The sequence below is a fragment of the Leuciscus leuciscus genome (genome assembly GCF_965113295.1).
Source record: "Leuciscus leuciscus genome assembly, chromosome: 11".
Classification (NCBI taxonomy): domain Eukaryota; kingdom Metazoa; phylum Chordata; class Actinopteri; order Cypriniformes; family Leuciscidae; genus Leuciscus; species Leuciscus leuciscus.
The window spans coordinates 2,821,322-2,843,284 of record NC_138735.1 but is presented as its reverse complement, the minus strand read 5'-3'; the positions used below and the strand labels follow the sequence as shown (position 1 = coordinate 2,843,284).

Below are 21,963 nucleotides of genomic sequence, written 5' to 3'. Positions count from 1 at the left end.
CAGCATGGGGGGGAAAATGGGTCTAAAAACCACTTGTCCAAAGTAGTATTCGGTTTATTCGTCCTTCATTTATAAATGTATGCATTATTTGTTTTTGTTTGTTAGTGGTTTTTCAAAGTTATGGCAGTTGCCCAAGTGATTTGGATATGTATATGTATATGTATATGAATATCATGAAGATTTGCAGGGTGGACTTTTTTGACTTTGGCCAATATATAAACCAACCAGAACACCCTAGGAACCATAGCAGCCAGCCAGAACCTGATAGCAAGATGTTTGATGCTATAGCTTAATGGCAGTGCTTGATATAAGACTTCTTTATATGCTTTTCCATTTACATGGCCAGATCCCTCAAATTGTTCCAAAGGAGTACGTTCTCGCTCATTAGCTTAACGTAAACACAGGACACTATACCACGAAGAGGTAATTATGGAAACACTGGAGAACTGCACGCCAGTTATATACACCATAATCAACCTTAGCAACAGATAAACAAAGCTGCTGTATGTAATGACTGGAACTTTGATAGATGTTAGCTGTGGAAAGTGGCTGTAATATCTTTAGTTGTTGATCTAGATTTTTCGTACCATAATGAAAGGAGTCATAAAGATGTTTAATTGTTCTCTTTTGACAAAAATGATTTTAATTTAGTCAATACTTCATGTCAGATTGATTATTTAAAACGCAGAGTAATTTAAGTTGACAAAAGAACATTGTAGATGATAAAGTGCAAAATTAAACCAAGTAACAGCTTTTTTAAACATCACAAATGAACAAAAACACGCAAAACTGTCCTTGCCAGAACCTGCACTGCTAAATAACATTATGCTTATGCTATTGTAGTACAATATTGTCTTTTTGCTATAGTCATTATTTTTTTTCTTGTTTCAGACGTGTTATAGTGTGATGATACAGAAAGAGCTTATTCATAACATGACATGCAGATTCTGACTAGCGTGTAACTTAGTCTTTGTTGTGCATTTGCGTCATTTTGTGCAGATGCAGTTATAATATTTATTTATGTTATGTATATAAGTTGTATTATAAGCGTGTCAGATGTGTGACCAGTGTTCAACTTTAGCTCATGCTGCGTGAGTGGGTCAATTACAAATAACCAAATTCTCTCTAGAATTGTTAGTTCATTATTAATATGCTGCTGTTGTTGTTTTTTTTCGCCAGCTGTGTATTTTAATTAAAGGTTTAAAGTTTATATACTGTCAGTATTGCACAACTAGCTGCCCACCAATAGTTCCCTGCGACAAAAAAAAAAAAGATCTCACCTTTAAGGAGTGTGACAGTGAACAGGGAGTGAAACACAGAGGACTTGAGATATTGCAAAGTGATCACTTGTCAAAATGCCATCACCCTGGGTGGTATCGCCCATCTGTCTCCTCTATATGACAGAGGTATTGTTTGTGTCATGACCTCCTGAAATGAAAAGAAATTAAAACAAAAGAAGTGAGATTGTCCCTCTGTAGGCTTAACATGGGGCTGTGTAAATATCAAATCTCTCTTAAAATAGTCCTCGCCGTGGTGGTCTGAACTGATTCATCGACAAGCTTCCTTCAGGGGTCACGGAGGGAGATATTCTCACCTCTATTCCACCATTCCATTATCCACCTGCCAGTCAAACAGCCTCATCTCACAGCGGGGTGCACAGGGGTACAGCCGGCACCTTCCAGAAGATGAGCTCTCAGAGACCCAATAAAATAAATAAAGTAATTGATATAACAGATTCCCATTAATATGAATGAAACTTTTATTAAGCATGAATTATGCCACGCGTGGTTGTGATTACCCATCATTGTCCATTGTGAATTTTGAAATGAGAGATTTAACTGTGTGATCAGGGATTAGATTACACAGGACGGTTTGACGGTTTGATGTCCTCCTCCGGGTGCCATGAGAGGCCGACTTTCCACCCCGTCTGTTCAAATCTTTCCCCGATTAGACACCGCTTGCTGTCCATCACTGAACCACCAGGGGTAATTGCATTTGGATCTATCATGTCCTTGCATCCGGTTTTCGGCTCCATAGGGTCGGCTAAGGCAGCGGGGGAGGGGTCGTGAAATAGGTAATCGAATTTGAAATCTGGGCAAAGTTGAAACCCAACACCAGTGTATCTTTAAACCAGAACTCAAATTTGTAAAGTCTTTGTCATAAAGGCAGGACTTGAATATAGCAGGGTTTGTTCAGACATATTCACTCTCAGGTTTGAATAAGAACCCAAAGCACAATTATTCCTCTGATCAACAGACTTCTTTGTTTCTAAGAGCTCTGATCTTTTCTTGTAGCCTGTCAGAATCACTTGATCAGAGTAAAAGCACGGCCACTTTTCGCTTTTTGAATTCCATCCCTCGGAACGATCCTAATCTTAACAAGGCCACAAAAACAGCTTGTGAAGAGCATTGTGAGCACTCTTTTTCAGACAAATGGAGGCAGAGATCCGGAGACGCTGTGAGATGAAGACAGAAAGAACAAATTATTACAGTTTCATCTTGCAGACTCTGATAACAAGTCTGATAAAACTACCCATTTAACAATTTAGGCGGATGAGCAAGTGGCCGCTGAGTATGAGATACATTCATGGGAATGGAAGGCCAACAAATGAGGGAGCATTTTTATCTTGAGTTATGCATGTAAAGTGCCAATAAGATGTCATTGCACTCTCAACTTTTGATGGATAGCATAACATTTCATGGGAGATTGCAAGCACTGTCAAAAAGACTCCATTAGAGAGATGCAAAACTGCTGCACTTCAACATGTCCTTTCATTCACAAGACTAGCATGTGTATTTCTGAGTGGGTCTAATTACTAGGAGAGTTCTGAGAACCAAAAACATTCAGTGTTTCCAGTGTTACGACCTGCGTCATAAGCAGGTATCTTGTCCACTTGAAGAGGAAAATGACAATCAGCAACATTTGAGTTGTCGACCGCATTGCAATTACACAACCTCGAAATGAAAGCACAGAGAGTAGTGACCTCAGACACTGAGCCATGGTAAGGAAGTTGATATGAATGTGGAGGAGTTGAACAGGTAAGATGAGGTGAGTGAAATAATGATGTAGATAATGTAAATTAAGTGGCCAGGAAACAGCCCAGTTATGGTAATGGAAATGAGACACTGAGAGTGAGTCATAGACTAACAAAACAGTACAGGGAATAATATTCGGAGAGGAGCAAGATGATGAGGCAGATGCAGTGTCAGAGGTTGCTGATGAAGGAATGATACAGTACATAATAACCAGTAGTTGGATGTGCCAGAATTGTCTAAAGCATTTCGAAAGAGATCTGTACTCAGTAGTGCAAATAAATTCTTTCTTTTGTAAATTGAAACAAAACAAATGTAAAGGTTGAGCTTCCTTCAGATTTTGACAAATGCTTTGCCTGTGCGATTTGGACGTGGAAAATAGAAAGTCACTTTGTCAATGCGCGAGTATTTTTGTCTCAAGGAACATATCATAGTAATATTGGGTTGTGAAAGAGACGCCAATAAGTGGAGTCTATCTCTGGAGTATGTACTTATCCCTTTCTTCTAGATGTTTTATGTGCAGGATTTCACCATATTATGAGGTAGATCTCAAACGGATTATTGTTTATTACATACTGAAAATGTAACCTCACTGAAGTTCTTATTGGCATATTGCAATTTGCTTTTACATTTGTTCTGTGGTCTTTTGTATTGCTTTTCTTAAAATAAACAACTTTCAAGAGGTATAGGCTGATAGAACACGTCACCTGAACTCGTTTTAGAAGAAAAGGTGAATGGGGCTCTCTTCAGGAACTCAGGAGACATCATTGGATGTTATACATTTTTTCAAGTATATGGCCTAATGCTTGACCATGCAAACGTTTCTTTAAAATAATAGCCTTCAGACAACTATTTCAATAAGGTTGCACAGACATGCTGTGTCTACTCCAGTTTACATGCTGCCGAGTACTCCAGACACAAAGAGAAGAACTGACATGTTACAAGACCTTCAACCGAAGGTTAAAGTATGAGACTGGCTCAACAGAACTACATTGACAATCTCAACAACAACAAAACATTCTTTAAAGACATTACATATATCAGATCTCCTTTGGCTGATCTCCAGGAATAGATGGACTTCCGTTTGAAGATCTCATTGCTGTTAGTGTGGTGGGATGTGTTTGGGTTAGGGACTTTCCCAAGACTTGCCAACAGTTCTGACACAGCTAAGAAAAGTTACATCACTTTTGATATCCATCACTTTGCAACAGATATAACATATCTTGAATGCGGTTATATGCAAGGATTTCTTCAAAGAGAGAATCTAGATTTAAAACAGGGCTGCCGTCTTTTGGGGGAAAATATGAATTGGGCTGATGCGTCTTCTTAATGGGAGCTGGGACGGGATCATCATTTGTCTGTAATGAATATTGAAACACATGCCTTGGCCAGACTAACATTGTTCTACAAATCAAGGCTGCAACCATGGAAAGTAACTTTTCTCTGGAACTTAATTTGGGATTCTGGCCAAAAGAGGATCTATTGCTACACAACCCTCCCTTTGCTCTATAGTCAGCTACCTTGAAAAAGGTACTGTTGACTACAAGAGTAGCCAAATTTTCCACTTGTTACCCATCGACGGATGATATCTGCTGACAATTTGGCAAGAGGCCACACACTTGGCACAAAGACTGCTGACTGTTCTCTCTGAAGCTTTACCACCCGCCTCCAGACTCACGCTAGAGCCACAGGTTTAAGACAGAATAAAGATGAGGGCATCTGTTCCACAACTAAGAGTTTCAACAGCAAGAGTGACATGACACGAAGGGAGCCTTGCTTAGCCTCAGCACATGTCAGTAAACAGCGCTGGGAGAAAAGCGGGGGTTAGAGTAACATTCATTCTATCAAGAGGTTAAAAGAGCTCAAATGGCAGGACATGACAAACCTATCCCCCCAAGAAGACCTTCTATCACAGTGATAAGTAGTGGACTTAAGGTTTCAGGTTAGGAGACGGTTTGTAAAGTAGGCTTGTCTGATCTGACTCCTCTATTTAGCTCTTACACACTTGCTTGGAAGTTTCTAGTAATCCTGAAGACCTTGATTAGCTGCTTTAGGTATGGTTAATTAGGATTGGAGCTGGAATTTCCAGGATCCCTGCCTTAAAGGGTGTGACAGGCAAGGGGAAAACCAATGGCAATATGGGTCTTCAGGGTTTAAGGGAACACTTAGGGTTCAGTACCACCTAATGCAATGCTTCCATGAGTACACATTTTTTGCATCTTCCTAATCAAGCACATGTGATTCAGCTCATCAGCTTGATAGTAGAGACTCCAGGGCTTGAAATAGATGTGTCAGATAATGGAGACATACTGTATAAAATTTGTACTGATGGTGTGCCTGGGAAACACTGACTTAAGGCCATCCTAGATAACCACAAAATGAGTTAGACTTCATACATTATAAGTTTGTTTGTTTGATTTGTTTAGTTTTGACAGCTAAATGTGTAGTGTGTGATTTAATTTTGAGTAGAGTGGTCAATAACATATTCTTAATAATTAAAAGCAGATTTCGCCCTCACGATTTTACTTGTCCACATTTTATTTTGCTTTCATCTATAGTCCCCCCCCCCCCCCCCCCTCTCTCTCTCTCTCTTTCTCTCTCTCTCTCTCTCTCTCTCTTTCTCTGTCTGTCTTTCTCTCACCTTTTTTTAGTACCGTGTGTGATGAAAAATGATTAAAGAAGGAAACAATCTTTCACGTTGATTATTTGATACCAGAGTGGAATATGTGTATAATTTCTTTCAAAGGAAGGCAATTGCGATCAAATTCGCCATTCAATCTTTCCTGTCAAATACATGTTTTCGATTCTGTGGTAAATGACAGATTCCTTTCCGTTTTCCCTCCTCTGTTCTGTTGTTCACTGGGTAATGATGTCTTAAGTGGTAGTTGTTCAACTCGTTTGTCTTCAGGAGGTTGTAATTGGGCATTCCTTTGGCACTAGGGAGACAATGTAAAGAACGGGCTTGAAAGTACAAGACAGAAGTGAGGATTTAAAAAAAGAAAGACCCTGATGGTTCGGTGATTGTACAAGGTTGTATGAAGGAGAGAAAACAGCATGCATGCAATCGATCACTACTGTGCTACTACAGCTTTTCTTTGTTCATATCAACGTTTTTGCTGTTGCTGTTTTCGTGTGCTCATACGCTCTAAATTTACATATAATTGCACAACACATATTTCATAGGCACAAAATGTTGTTTCATAGTTGCATGGTGAGAAACTGGCTGTGTTTTTAGAGACACAGGCATGGTCTATCATTAAAATGTGATTTAGAGGTAAGCAAACCTTCCTTCAACTGTCTTGCCCTGAGGCCGTGTGTGTGTGTGTGTGTGTGTGTGTGTGTGTGTGTGTGTGTGTGTGTGTGTGTGTGTGTGTGTGTGTGTGTGTGTGTGTGTGTGTGTGTGTGTGTGTGTGTGTGTGTGCGTGCGTGTGTGTGTGATCAGACTGTCCCATTGAGTATGCATTGTGAGGTGGCATATCTAGGTCACACACACTGGCACATTACTCCTGTGGGAGCTTCTGTCTTGTGTTCATGTCATGGATTGCCTCCGCTTTCTGAGGTCACACAGACAGTATTGTACATGTTGTATAGGGTGATACTATGAGCTCACCCAATTAACACATTTATCTTTTTTCTAGAGACACACAAACATATACACACTCTTTCCCAAAACAAAAATGCCTGTACTCTTATACTTGACTAACAGTAGATACACCAATAGGTAAAATATTTTGCTCGGTTAATCCTTAAACATTTTAAACTTTCCTGTAGCTCAAACAGTAGAGTGTTGGCACTTGCAACGCCAAGGTCATGGGTTCGATTCCCAGGGAAAGCAAGAATTGATAAGAATGTAAATGTGTCCCTTGAAATGCAATGTAAGTTGCTTTGGATAAAAGCGTCTGCCAAATGCATAAATGTAAACATTTGTGCTTAAGAGATAATACAGAACCAAAGTAGATTTTTCCATGTTATGCTTAGGGTTAAAAAAGAGCAATTGTAAAATGGAATACTTGTTATTATCAGCTGATCTTAAACACACACAGATTGCTCATGATGATAAATAGAGAACATTAAACTGTTATCTTTTGCCCCATTTCTTGCAAGCACAGGCATGTGTGAAATATGTGAAATATGTAAAATATGAAGCAGTTGTCAGGACAGAGTTACAGAGTTGAGACCCCAGATGAGAGAGATGGGTGGGGGGTGCCTTATGATATATTAAAATCATCTTCTGTGACTGTTCTGCAACTGTATGCAGTCCAAACTTTGGGACTAATGACCACAGAGTAGCTCACAGTGCCAGTGTGGTTCCATCCATGACATCCAACTTAACGCAAGTTTCCATGTTTGATCACTTTTGCTCTTTGCTAATACAGTTTGAATCTCATATGCTCACTGACATATGAATTATTACAGTATCTGCAAAGCAGCACCCCATTGAATTCCTCTCACCATGTCTTGTTCTTCATAGTTTTCTCCAACTATTTCAGCTTGAACATTCATACACACTTGAATATGCAGCTTGAAGTGCGGAATTTGTTGTTTTTGTTTTGTGAGACTTAAGTTTTATCATGCATACTAAATTGTGGTTGGTCTAAATTGTGGCTGCATTTATTTAGATACTGAATTGTGATTGATTTTTGTTTTTCTTGCATTTATTTAACCATCTTTATTACACTGTTCTCTGGAATACATGATTCTGATCAGTCAGTCGTGGCATTCTGTAGTCAAGTGTTGTTGTCCACAAAGACCACAAAACTCTATATTTTACAGGCAACAGATGTTCTATAAAGCTGAATATGTTTCATGGCTCTCTCGTTTTGATGCCTTGCAAGCAGGTTCAGGTTCAGGTTTTTGGTGTTTCCAAAAGCAATGGCGTTTCCTTCTGGAATTGCAAGTCTAATTCTGTTCTCCTTGGGATTGTTTTGTCACCAATATCGCTTCAATTTAATTTGCCTCTTGGGAGCCCTGTTAAATGGTTAAAGTTGCATATATTTATGTACATACGCATTTACACATACATGTGCGAAATAACTTTTCGATTGAAATCTCCCTCTGGATTCCAGCAGTAATATCATAAACATATTCATCAAATGCCCTCACAGTAAGGAGGACACTCACTGTAACCCTGTGCACCATGATTTTAATTTGCGTTTTTTGTTTTAATTTAGACCACATAAATAATGATGCTTAGATGCACCATTCATGCACCATTTTTTTTCTTACATCGTGAGGAACGACCCAACTGATTCAAAGTGTTCATCAAGCCTAAATCTTGCTTTAAAGTGTGCCACGGAGTCGCCTGAAGACTGGAATATCTTCATTTGTCGTAAAAAGCGGCATCGTTTTTGCACCTTCTCCAAAGCCGGGTTTGACAGGGGAATGGCAGTGTGGCGTTGGAGGTCAGGGATAATGAGGTCCGCAGGGATCGGCTTAATCGTTGAGCTTTGGCACATAACATTGGCATAAACAACAGAGTTTGTCGTCCGGGCAACGGCGACGGTGTAGCAACTCGGGCATATAATAATGATGTTCCCATTAACATGGGCTAAGCACTAAAGGCAGGGGAAATTTGGAGAGGCACTTGATGCTCCTGCACTTTCCCTCATTCGTTTTGTCTCTCTCTTCCTAATTAGATATTACCAGCCTTCTTTCATTGCTGGCTGTGATTTCTGCCTCCCTTTGCCCTTGAGTGAACAACCTCGACTTGCCACTAGAACACAAGAGGAACAGGAAGAATGAACAGATCCAGCTTTCTCTTCTTCTCCTCCCTAACAAGAAGATATTAAAATTACATGTGGCTGGCTGGGGCCTTGCCTGAGGAGCAGTACGGCTCTGGCTTTTGCACTAAAGGGCCATTTAAAATGGAAGGTGCACCAGAGAGAAGTGAAGGTCTATGTGGCAAGCTTGTATTTTCTGTAGTGCCTATATTTCTGTACCATTTCCAGAAAGCACATATCTAGGTGAATGTCATGTGTGAAATAGAACCTAATGAGAATTGCCGAAGAAAATAATGGGAATGTCAAAACATCTATGTAAAATGTTAAAATGTATTATGTTAATGAAAATATGAACTGAAACGTGGTTGGGGTATCTATTATTTTACTCCCACTGCTGTCCTCCATCCCACTAAAAAACTTTTTTTCTTAAGATAGGTAACTTCTGTTGCCTCATTCATGTGTTCAGCGCCACCTCGAGGAGCCATGAAGTAGTGACGCTGGGAGCAGGGAAATCTATTTAGAGCACCTATTAAGCATGTTATTAATTAAAATATAGATAATTGGCGCCAGAATATAGATTCTCGTATCGCAGGGTGAAGGACAACGATATATCACCCTATCGATATTTTGTTCCACTCTTACTTCTGAACCTATATGTTTTTCATGTACATTCTATATCTGCTTTTTTTTGCCCCGTATCACTGCTTGCAGCTATATTTATTATTATTTTTTATGATTTACTTTTCCCATTTTTCCCCTTTTTTGTGGCAAATTGTCACTCGTATATGTTATCATAGATATTGTAGTTGGAAGGAATGCAAGTCTTGGAATGATCTCGCTTCACTCTCTCAGATTGATAGTGATGGTTCATTTCTTCATCTCAGCTCGGTTGTGATTATAGAGAGGCTCATTATACGGAACTGACTCCGTTTGGTCTGACCCTACTGCACTTTGTGTACTCAACAAATCTGTTCATCTAATGTAGTAGCTGCATAAAGCAAGTCTTGAAGTGTTTGTGAACTCAACTCTTGTCAGTCTTTCCTCTGAGCATTACCTCGTTTCATCCATTAATGTCTCCAAATTGGCCTTTATAACAAACCAATATCCCGTTGTTTAGAGCACCAGGGTTAAGGTCTATCTGTCCGTCTACAACTGTATCATCAGACCTCTCGTCTTTTAGACACAGTAATGTCAGTCTCCTGGAGCCATGTAGTGCATTACTGTTCTGTAAATCAATACAGCCTGAGGTATTAGAATGTAAACCATCGCACTGACAACAGTGAGTGGACAAACATGTATCAAATATGAAACTAGTTAAATAAAGCTTTGCCAATACTGGTCAAATAATTTGTTTAGAAATGTATTATTTTTAGGGCTGACAAGTTCAAACTTGAATTGCTCTGTTTTTAGGAAAGCGGTTGCATTTAGGGATGGACCTTCATTCTTACTTTATCGGAAAAAAAATTACAATTCACGTACGAATTCATACGAAATCATCACTGCATAAAATAGTTTATATGAAAAATAGAATATGTTATATATGACACTTTGTACTTGTAAAAATTACCTATTTTTTTTAAACTTTGTTTCTTTAATAATAAAGAACAATTTAAATAAAATAAATGATTTAAAATACATTAATTAATTACCTAAATATGTATTGTTTTGCTGTTTTTTTTTTAATAATCTAAATAAATAAATAATTTTAAATAATTTATCACACTATAAACATGCATTAGCTTGCTGTTTTTTTTAAGTATCTTAAATAAAATACATGCTTTAAAATAAAAATAATCACACTAAAAGAATGCATTAAAACTCTCAATTTGATTTGCTGTTTAAGTGTTTTTAAATAAATAATTTAAAATAAATGAATCAATCACATTAAATTAATGCATTCAATTGACAGCCCCAATTGTTTTTGGGGTTCATCCATGGTCCGCATTATCAAATGCATATTTGCACATGAAAGGTCACAAATCTTTACCTTTTGATAAACAACAACAAAACTCATTTCATCACATGACACATTGTTTTGGGAATGCAATACATAAAATATTTTGCGTTAGACACGGGCGCCCCATGTCACGTCTCTGTAGTGTAAACAGCCATTGTAATGTATTGCTTTGTGTGGTGAAATGTTAGATTTGACAGCACTGGTGACAGAGATGAAGGGGGTGATTGAGGAGATGGCATTATTCAGCTGAAGACGGGGGTTGTTGAGTATAATAGCATGGTCCTTCGGGTAAACTAGCGTTTTGTTGAGCATTAAAGCTCGATTGCCTCCTACAGTGACAGCTGCGGTTACTCCTGTACGGCGCCTTGATTGAGTCAAATCTGGGATTCTGTGCTGAAGGAGTAATTGGAGTATGTGTGTATGCATGGTCCTTTGTCTAAGCTTGTGGGAACCAAAATAACCCATAATAAAAATAAATACATAAATAAATAACTGTCCAAGACCCATACTCATGGTCCCAGTGTATTAAATAGCGACATAACGGGGGAAAAGTGGATAGGTTCAGAAACGAATACTAGAATATTGTGCAGATTGTAGCAGAAACATATATGGTTGGAGTGTGTGTGCTATTTCACATGTTATTTTCAGAAAAATGCAAACACTACCAATGCTAAAGATTGTCCAGTTATCATCTTGAAAATAAATGTTATTCTTTCCCTTTAGTTTTATGTAAAAAATAAAATAAACTATTGGTAGTTCAGATAGTGAGACAAGGAGTACATTTGCATAGTGTGCAAACTACATAGTTCAAAAACAGTATGAATGATACGCTAATATGCTATTCTGAACATGGCAAATGTCTTGCGTCTCATATAAGAAATACTAGAAGCTTTAGGGGAAGGGTGTAGCAATTATAATTTGTTTCGTTTAAACTGCAGAAGTGTATGGGAGGTCCCTGCCTGATCTGAAAACAAATGTGTGTGTGTGTGAGTGTGTGTCTGGCCGTGTCTGGTGTGTGTGTGAGGTTGAGTGTGTGTTTTGAAGCCGGCAGGTGTTTAGCTGCTCATTACTCATGGCTGTCAGAGGAGCATAGGGGAGAGATGCTTAGTGATGGCCCATTAAACTGTACTTTTGTGCTCTGGAAACTGGAGAGCACACTTTATGATGAAGTCAGTGGCAGTGTGTGTGAATGGCATACAAAAAACACTATCTCAGGTTAGGGTGAATTTATTTATTTTTTAGATATGTTATGCTAGATAACACTAACTACAAGGTAGCGGGTTTTCGTTGTATATGTATATGTTTTTGGAACATGGTAATACCATGATTTTGGGAAATATACCATGCTAAGGTGTTCTGGGTGGTTGCTAGGAGATTGCTGTGTGGATGCTAAAGTGTTCTGGGTTGCCAGATCATTGCTATATAGTTGCCAAGGTGTTCTGGGTGGTTGTTAGGACTTTGTAACTTTGTAAAATTGTCTTAGAGTTGTCACTGTATCTTTGATACATCGAATCCTCTGTATCTCTAACACAAAACCATGTGCAATCGGATGGTGTGAGTAAGCGGTAATTTGACCCAGAGGGCCTGAGCAAACAGCTTTAAAACTTCTCGACAAATAGACTGTTCACCTACTGCTGAGTCCAGATCCAGCTCCATCAGACCGCAGTTATTACTGGTGACATTGACTTTGACCCGCTGAAGCTCTGCCAGCCGCTCAGCAACACACAGCCCAGCCAAAACCAATAGCACTGATTCAAGCTCATTCAGCTGAAGAACAAAAGGACAAAGAACATTGTCTTCATGTATGGCTGTCTATTGTGCTGTCTCTGATTCGTTTACCACTTAATTATGTCGGTGCCATTCAGCTCGTTCTGTTTCTGTGTAGTATAGACAGGAAAATACTGTTGAAGCTATTAGGCATTGTTCAGATCATTTGCCTTGGCCGAGTTGTGTCAAGGCCGGACCTGTTTGTAAAAGCCACTGATGGCCATGCACGGAAAAAAACGTTTTCTAATTTCGCAGACTTGTCATGTAAGAGTGTTTCAAAATTGGGTCCTTTTAGTGGTCTCAGAATTTTAGCAGGACTTACAAAATATGTAAACCCAACAACCAAACTCGACTCTAAAGCAAACCAAACAAAGACCGTCTCAGTAGACGACTCTGCACGATTAATCGTTAAAAAGATCGTGATCTCGATTCAAACACCCACGCGATCTCATGTGATCCCGTCTTACAAATATTCCTATTATCACAGAAGTACTGGGACAAAAGTTCATAGTTCGGATATAAACACTATGGTAGCGATTAAAATAGAGTGAATCACCTTTTGAAAGTAACATAGTGCTTCAAATAACTATTGTATTGATTACATCGCTACGTCTCCAGGTGGCGACATGTGACTTAAAACATTTATTCGTCATTGAATCATTCATTGAAGAGGTTTGTTCAAAGATTCGTTCATCCTGTAATGAAACCAGCGAAGCATTTATGAGTCATTGAATCATTCATTGAAGAGGTTTGTTCAAAGATTCGTCCATCCAGTAATGAAACCAGCGAAGCATTTATGAGTCATTGAATCATTCATTCAAGAGATTTGTTCAAAGATTTGTTCATCCAGTAATGAAACCAGCGAAGCATTTATGAGTCATTGAATCATTCATTCAAGAGATTTGTTCAAAGATTCGTTCATCCAGTAATGAAACCAGCGAAGCATTTATGAGTCATTGAATCATTCATTCAAGAGATTTGTTCAAAGATTCGTTCATCCAGTAATGAAACCAGCGAAGCATTTATGAGTCATTGAATCATTCATTCAAGAGATTTGTTCAAAGATTTGTTCATCCAGTAATGAAACCAGCGAAGCATTTATGAGTCATTGAATCATTCATTCAAGAGATTTGTTCAAAGATTTGTTCATCCAGTAATGAAACCAGCGAAGCATTTATGAGTTATTGAATCATTCATTCAAGAGATTTGTTCAAAGATTCGTTCATCCAGTAATGAAACCAGCGAAGCATTTATGAGTCATTGAATCATTCATTCAAGAGATTTGTTCAAAGATTTGTTCATCCAGTAATGAAACCAGCGAAGCATTTATGAGTTATTGAATCATTCATTCAAGAGATTTGTTCAAAGATTCGTTCATCCAGTAATGAAACCAGCGAAGCATTTATGAGTCATTGAATCATTCATTCAAGAGATTTGTTCAAAGATTTGTTCATCCAGTAATGAAACCAGCGAAGCATTTATGAGTTATTGAATCATTCATTCAAGAGATTTGTTCAAAGATTCGTTCATCCAGTAATGAAACCAGCGAAGCATTTATGAGTCATTGAATCATTCATTCAAGAGATTTGGTCAAAGATTCGTTCATCCAGTAATGAAACCAGCGAAGCATCTATGAGTCATTGAATCATTCACAAAAACTGTTCAGACTAATTAAACATTTTAAATAGACTGCAGCAATTAACATTTTATCAGAACCTCTTGTAAATTGCATTTTTTTGTTTAGTTGTCTGAATCATGGGAGAATCGTGATCTCTGTTTGACACAAATACAATTGTGATTCTCAATTTGTCCAAAATCGTGCAGCTCAAGTGAGTGATCTGAATATGATTCATTTGATTATTTATATACTTTTATAATATTTATTAATATTTTGAATTGGCTATTATTAAATTTAAATTATTATTATTATTTTTTTGGTTTTAATAATTGTATGTGCTTTTGTCATTTTTTGTATTAGCCCATAAAATCAAAATTGGAGTTTTGTTGCTATTTTTTTTTTTTTTATAAATTCACTATTAGAAGACATACACATTAAAATGCACAATATTTATCTTCTGGGAAAACCAACCAAAAATATTTACATCTTGTCTTGCACATATCCAAATTTTCCATTTTCAATTCATAATTTAATAATTGAATTATCATATCCAAATTTGAGAATGTCCCTCCCCCTAGGATCACCCGTCACCGACTAGCAAATATTTTACAATTCTTGTGGGTTTTAATAAGAGATCCTTGTAAAGATGATTGATTGTGAAAACAAACACTCAATGTGAGGTCTAGGGATCATGCCAGAGTGCATTAGTTTTGATGTTTAGCAAAATGAAAGATGTGAACTGGGAGAGAAGGTCCAATCCCTCAGTTCACAGTGTGCGCATCAACTAAAAACAGTCATGTTGTTCATTACAAAGTCTCTGTAGTTTCAGTCTCCATTTGTTAATGACAATTACGCTTAAAGCCTCAGGCATTGTAGAGATGAATAAAATACCATGGTAACTCCCCAGGGATGGTTTGGAAGTACAGCCGTGGTCCTTTTCATCTGCAAATAGACGTTGACTCCCAAAGGAGTTTTACTGTAAGGGTAAGAGAATTTGCATTTATTTTAGTCCACAATGCTTTGAAAAGAGCCATTCAGTCACTTTTGACCTCACTTGTTTGTGTGCCGTCGAGCTTAGAAGTTCGAAATAGTCTCATCGATTAGCCTCCCAAATCCTCACTGCCCTCTCGGCATATCTCTCCACGTGTCATTTTAAGAGAGGGATGGGCTGCGGAGAAAGACATGGTGAAAAGGAAGATTATTTAAGGAGAGTTAATGAAAAAGTCCTTGAGATGTACGGTGGGTTGTCAGCGAGAGCTGTGATAGATTGAGCCTCGCTGTTATTAGCATGCGTGCGGCAGACTTTTACGCCTAGACCCGGGCCATTTGTTGATTAATTAATCAGGTAATGTACAGTATCGGAAGGAAAAACGTGGAAAGTTTGGCCGATGTAACCAAAAGAGAATATCTCCCACAATCCCGTGTTGGATCCAGGAGTCGTTTGAGAAATGTGCCTGTGTGAAGTAGAACAATAAACATATTTGGGGAAAAGGGTTTCCCATTTCATGAATAAATTCAATCCAGAGGCCCAAAATCAACCCGGTCTGAGGTAATTCTGTTGAGTTTAGGGGGGAAATGTGTTCTTGGGGTCTCCAGTGAACCTTGGCAAGTGAGTTAAGAATATAAACATGGGGTTACGGTGGTTAGTATGCTGTAGAAATCAGATTGATGGCTTGTGCCATCACGCTTTCATCCACTGACTACTGAAGAGAGTTTTTGTTTGGTAATACAATTTTCATAATCAATGTGCATGCAACATTTCAATGGAGGCGTCACGAGAAAGCAACTTAGTCAATGACAATAATTACTTTCATTGAATGGAAATGTACTTTTATTGGATGCACTTATTCATATTGTCGCCCCACGGATTTGTACACTCTCTGTTGTTGTACACAATTTGATTATCGCCCCCCGGTAAATTCTACTTACCGTGTAAGACCCACACACAAAACTCTGATATTGGAAACGCATGTTGCGAGTCTTGCTTTGACTGGAAGACTGACCACAATCTGTACTTCCTCACGCCTTCCCTCGAGACAAAGCCACTCGTGTGCAGGAAATGACATCACTCAGAAGCACAGTATTTTGAGACGTTGTCCTCATGCCTTGGAGCCCTTTTGAATCCCAAAGGGAAAGGGTTGATAACCACACGGTGTTGTTCCATTGACTGGGAAGCCTGTCTATACCACATCCCGTCCAAAGGCAGGACAAGTGTAGCCATTTAAGATTTCAATCAGGAAGGGACAAAGGTTGAGGAAGTTAGTCGGATAATGCCTTTGGGGAATGATAACACACACGTGTATGTATATATGTACAACATCTCAAAAGTGATGTTTCCTGTTAATCCCTTGACAAAGTCTATGCTAACCAGGGTAATATTTAATGTTGTCAGTCTCCTTAAAGGAATATTCTAAACTCAATAAAAGTTAAAGGGAGTCACATTTGCCTTTGTACGATGAAGTTCCTCTGGCAAAATCAGATTCATGTTTGTTGATCTTTGAACATGTGAATTCGTCATGTTAACTCATATAAATCTGCCGAGTTTGGAAGTGACTCTGAGTAAGTGGTGTTTCATACATCGCTACATTATTGACTATGGACCTTCTTTACTCACAAAATTGTGTTGAGGTTTCACTAATGTGACGCACCTTAATGTTGATTACCAAAGAGAAAAAAATACAATTTAACTCACCCTTCGTTTTCATTAAAGAAAAAAGAAAAAGTTATAAGGCTTGTGGTGTTTTGTTGTAATGGCCAATTGGATGTAATTTTAGACAGAAAATGTTAGTAAGCAGTTTTTCACATTAAAATCATGTTAACATGCACATTTGTTTATGTCTTGTGGCTATACTGTGAGTATTTTAACTAGTGCTGTCAAATCGATTAATCACGATTAATCATATTTAACAAAAGATTTTGTGTGTGTGTATGCATGTATGTATGTGTGTGTATATATATATACTGTATATATATATGTATGTATGTGTTATTTAAGATACCTGCTCCTCTTTTTTTTCTTCTTTTTTTTTAGATTAGATAACACTGTTTATATTGCAGTTATTGTGCAAAATGGAAGGGATGTGTTGAATCTAAAGTTGTCATACTTGGTCGTTCCTCTTTTTGATACGTCAAGTATTCTGACAGTTTAATTTCCTCTAGGTATCCCAGTGCTCTTATTGCAACGAGGAACAAAGAAAGAAAGGGTTTACTCCTTTAACCATCTTAAACACAAACAATCTAGAAGTCCGTCTCAATTCATCCCACACTCTGTCTCTGCCGCCACAGGTTTGGCAAAAACCGCAAAGACGAGAGGCAAGGAGACAAGATGGAGCGGAAGGGGTCCGGCAAGAGCAAGATGGAGGAAACTCAGGCCACTGAAGAGGAGATGCAGAGAATGAGACTAGAACAGGAGAGGTGAGCGTCTGCGTCCCGGTCCCCCGTAAAAAGCCTCTCAATTAAACCTAACCACCGCTGCCCGGAAAATTAGCAAACTGTCTAATTAAGTAAATGGCGTCCAGGGAGGTAAAAGTTCTGGGAAAGCTCTTAGATGTCATTGGTGTAAACGGTCAAGAGCTTTTATAACGGTGCATTAAAATGATCACGTATGGATTGTTTGTTTCTTTTGTGCTCCTGAACGGAAGGAACCAGCCTGATAATGGAGGTTCGTTTGGGCCGAGGACTAAGTGGAGAGGACTGAATGAAAGCGGTGTTGTTATTTTAGTTACAGCGTGAGACACATTTTCAGTCATTTAACTTTCCCTGTCTCTCAAATTATTATAGACGTGGTTTCTAGGCAGATGTTCTTTTCTCTCTCTCTCACACAAAGATGAGTAAAAGCAGAGCAGTCATTTTAATTAGAAATTATATAATTTAATACAATAGTGTTTTATAATGTTATATGATTATATAATATTAAATTATTTTATATATATATATATATATATATATATATATATATATATATATATATATATATAGTAGAGATGTCCATTGGGGATATTTTATCAAAATATGTGGAAAATATATATTTTTTTTTAAATATGAGGGAAGAACAAAACACTAAACTTGGTTATGGTATTTATCTTCCAAAATTATTTGGCAAAATATTAGCAAATTGTAAAAAAAAAAATATAAAAAATAAATAATAATAATTAATTAATACTTTTATTCAAATATGTCACCAGTCACGAGTCGCACGGGTATATTTGTGGCAATAGCCAACAATACATTGTATGGGTCAAAATTATCGATTTTTATTTTATTCCAAAAATCATTAGGATATTAAGTAAAGATAATGTTCCATGAGGATATTTTGTACATTTCCTACCGTAAATATATAAAACATTTATTTCTGTGAGTGAATGCAACACAATCGCCAACATAAATGGACAAGTTTAAAGGAGATTTTCTCAATGTTTCGATTTTTTTTGCACCCTCAGATTCCTCAGATTTTCAAATAGTTGTTTCTCGGCCAAAGATTGTCCTATCCTGACAAACCATACATCAATGGAAAGCTTATTTATTCAGCTTACAGATGATGTATAAATCTCAATTTCATAAAATTGACCCATGTGACTGGTTTAGTGGTCCAAGGTCACATATGTGGTTTTCTTTTGACCTTTGTGTTTATCAGAGAATCCTTAAAATAAACTGTTTCCACAAAAATATGAAGCAACTGTTTTCAACATTGATAATAATCAGAAACGAGCAGCAAATCATCATATCAGAATGATTTGTGAAGGATCATGTGACACTGAAGACTGGAGTAATGATGCTGAAAATCCAGCTTTGATCACAGGAATAAATTACACATTAACATATATTACAATACAAAATAGTTATTATTAAATCATTGTAATATTCATAAAATTGCAGTTTTTATTGTATTTCTGATTTCGCATGTACATATATTCACATGTATTTGCAGAAATTGCCAATTAAATGATGTGTTTGGATCGGCCTTCACATTATACAGCCATAAAACAAATGACCTTTGTTGTCAAGCCTCTGTTGGCGATCCCACATAATTGAAACATAACAATCGGCTGAATCCCATGTCCAGCGGAGGCATCGCTCAGGCCCTGCGATGACAATAAGCCTTCGTCCACTCAAAGGAACATCTGAACCCTGTTTTGAAGCGCTTGTCTTGTCTCTGCCGCTCTCCTCTATGGGCTCTGGGAATCGGGCCCAACACATTGCCAGCTCTACCCCAAAGACAGCAGGCTTTCCAGACCCCGATCTTATGTGTCGACCACCTGGAGCCCTTAGGAAACCCGGGAAAACCGGCGGAAATGTCGGGAGAGAAGTGTTGGCCGGCTGCGATGCATTCGCTAACCCCTGCTCTTATTTACACTCATTTGTCTGGATTTGTTTTCCACATTTCCCACATTGCCCTGTTCAGTATTGTTTAGTTACTTTGCGCTGCTCTGTTTTTTAAATTATTTTTAAGCTCTCTGTTATCTTTCTTTTTTTTCCTTTCCTCACCTCTGTCATTGAGTTGATAGCAGGGAATCCTTAGGGGAAATCGCTCCGTTATAATAATAATCTGCCCGGCCGGCACATGGTGATGCTATATTCAAAGTCTCTCACCAGGGAAACTGACAGCTAGGAAAATCAATTACCTTATTTTTAGGGGTGTTATTACACGCCATGCTACAGGTTAGACCGTGTGTGTGTGTGTGTGTGTGTGTGTGTGTGTGTGTGTGTGTGTGTGTGTGTGTGTGTGTGTGTGTGTGTGTGTGTGTGTGAGTGTGCATACGTGCACGAGCAGGGGCTTTGATTGATTATACGAGGCACAGGGACAAGACCATTTCTACACACTTATGAAATTATAGATCAGGTGATAGGTGGCGCTGATGGCTATTGGAGGTGATGTTTCCAGCAGCGCTAAAACAAGCCACGGGGATCCGGGAAGAAGAGGAGCCAGAGCCAGCCTTCCCCTGACACGACCGATCGTTAATTCCACCTGACATTTTGACAGGGGCTTTTAGTGATCCAGAAGGAGAAGGCAGCCCAAAGGTTGGCTAGATTAATTTTCATAACGCGCCACCATTAGCCTATCTATTTCTGGCGGGGAGGGCACCGCCTGCATTTTAGCACACCTGACCCTCAAGGATGTTTATGAAACTCATCTTTGACTCGGAAGCACTGGCTTTAGCGCATGTACTGGCGTATTGGTGGATGACTTCATTCTCACAGAATCCGTTTCAGCTGTTATGGTCATAGAGATGTTAAAGGAAGAGTTCGTCACCCTCATATCATTCCAAAATGTGTGTGCCACAAGCACATTTACGTATACTGATATTATACAGATATTTATACCCATATTATACTGAGATCATTCAGCAGCAATACTATCAAAATGAGCGAATGTCAAATTTATTAATCACATAAAACATACAATTTTGTGTTTATATAATATATGTGTGTACATACAGTGTGTGTATATATATATATATATATATATATATATATATATATATACACATATATATATATATATATATATTATTTTTTATAATTTTTTTCAATAATTGTAATATTTTAATATTTAAATTTTTTAATATTTAAATTTACGAGAATTTGTCTTTAGTAATCAAAATATGCCCTGTAACGTCATAAGGAATAAATATGTTTGATGTTGTACTTCCACTTCTGCTGGAAACTTATATAAGTTATAAATATAACTTCATATATTTTTGGAGTTTTGCAAAAATGTAGGTATAGGAACGTTTATCCATTGAGCCTATATATTGCCTGATATGTTAAGAATTCATATTTTGGTAATTTTCCATTTTCATGTGTTTTTAACTAATTGTGTACAGTAAGTATGTACAGTGGCCTCAAAAAGCATTTGAACTCTCAAGACACTTTAAAATGTTTGAATGCCATTGCACTAGATAACGAAATATCAAACCAAGTGACAATTATTCGAATGAAAAAAAGCACATGCACTCTTGTTACAGACAAAAATAGGTTTAAAATGATATAACACTCTCACAATGAAGACAAAAAGTGGACACTTTATGGTCGTCAAACATTAGTGTAGGGTCGTTACACATCTGTGAAGCCGGGCACCGGATGACCTCGAGGTGAATTGCAATGCATTTTTTAAGAGTGGCTTTTTGGGGACCAGTGTATCACATATAGGAATAATATGAGATTAAAATATGCAGAACTGCTCAGAAGCAGCACTGGTGCTCGCAGACGTGATTTGGAGTTAAGTTGATGAAGTGTTGCCATCAGTGGCATTTGTTTTTGTCACAATCGAGTAAATTGTAAGCAGCTGCGTAGCGACTACCAGCAATCCCTCGCTAGTCCTCCACAAACTGAATTTTCCATTCCTCATCAAGGGCTTGAGCAGAGCCTGAAGCTCCAGTCTGCACGTCTGCAGGAACACGGTGACCATTATGGGGTCTTGTTTATGCCTGTTGCAGTCCTGTCCACCATATGTAAGTTGACTGAGCGGACCACCATGGCAGGACGCCATTTACAACATGTGTGTGTGTTGGCAACATTACCGGCTAAAGATATACCAGTGGCTTTCTTCCTCCTCTGTGTATTTACATTCGGCTGATCAGGCTTTGTACACACAGCAAAAATGGCCATAGCAAACATTATGAGAACCTTCATGGTAAACTACTTCTCATCCAGCATTTATCATGGCTATTAGCTTATCTTCTCGGCTCCATTAGTGTTAATCAGTGGCTAGCACGGCTCTGGTTCTGCTCAGTCTTCCTGACGGCCTTTCCTCTGGATTGTGTTGGGTTCCTGATACCGTTTAATGCCCAGAGACACGGCACTGTTATAATCAACAGCGGTTATCTCAACTAGCTTCCTCTTTTCTTCAGCCGGAAGCAACTTCATCGT

The 21,963-nt window shown here is 38.2% G+C and overlaps 1 protein-coding gene across 1 annotated transcript in view; it reads left to right on the top strand.

Moving 5' to 3' along the window:
• Nucleotides 1–21,963, top strand: part of pard3aa (par-3 family cell polarity regulator alpha, a) — a 460,595-nt gene that overhangs the window by 327,841 nt on the left and 110,791 nt on the right. The window contains exon 19 of the mRNA XM_082183270.1: nt 17,380–17,508. Coding sequence (XP_082039396.1) covers nt 17,380–17,508 — 129 coding nt within the window. The remainder of the gene's footprint in view (nt 1–17,379; nt 17,509–21,963) is intronic.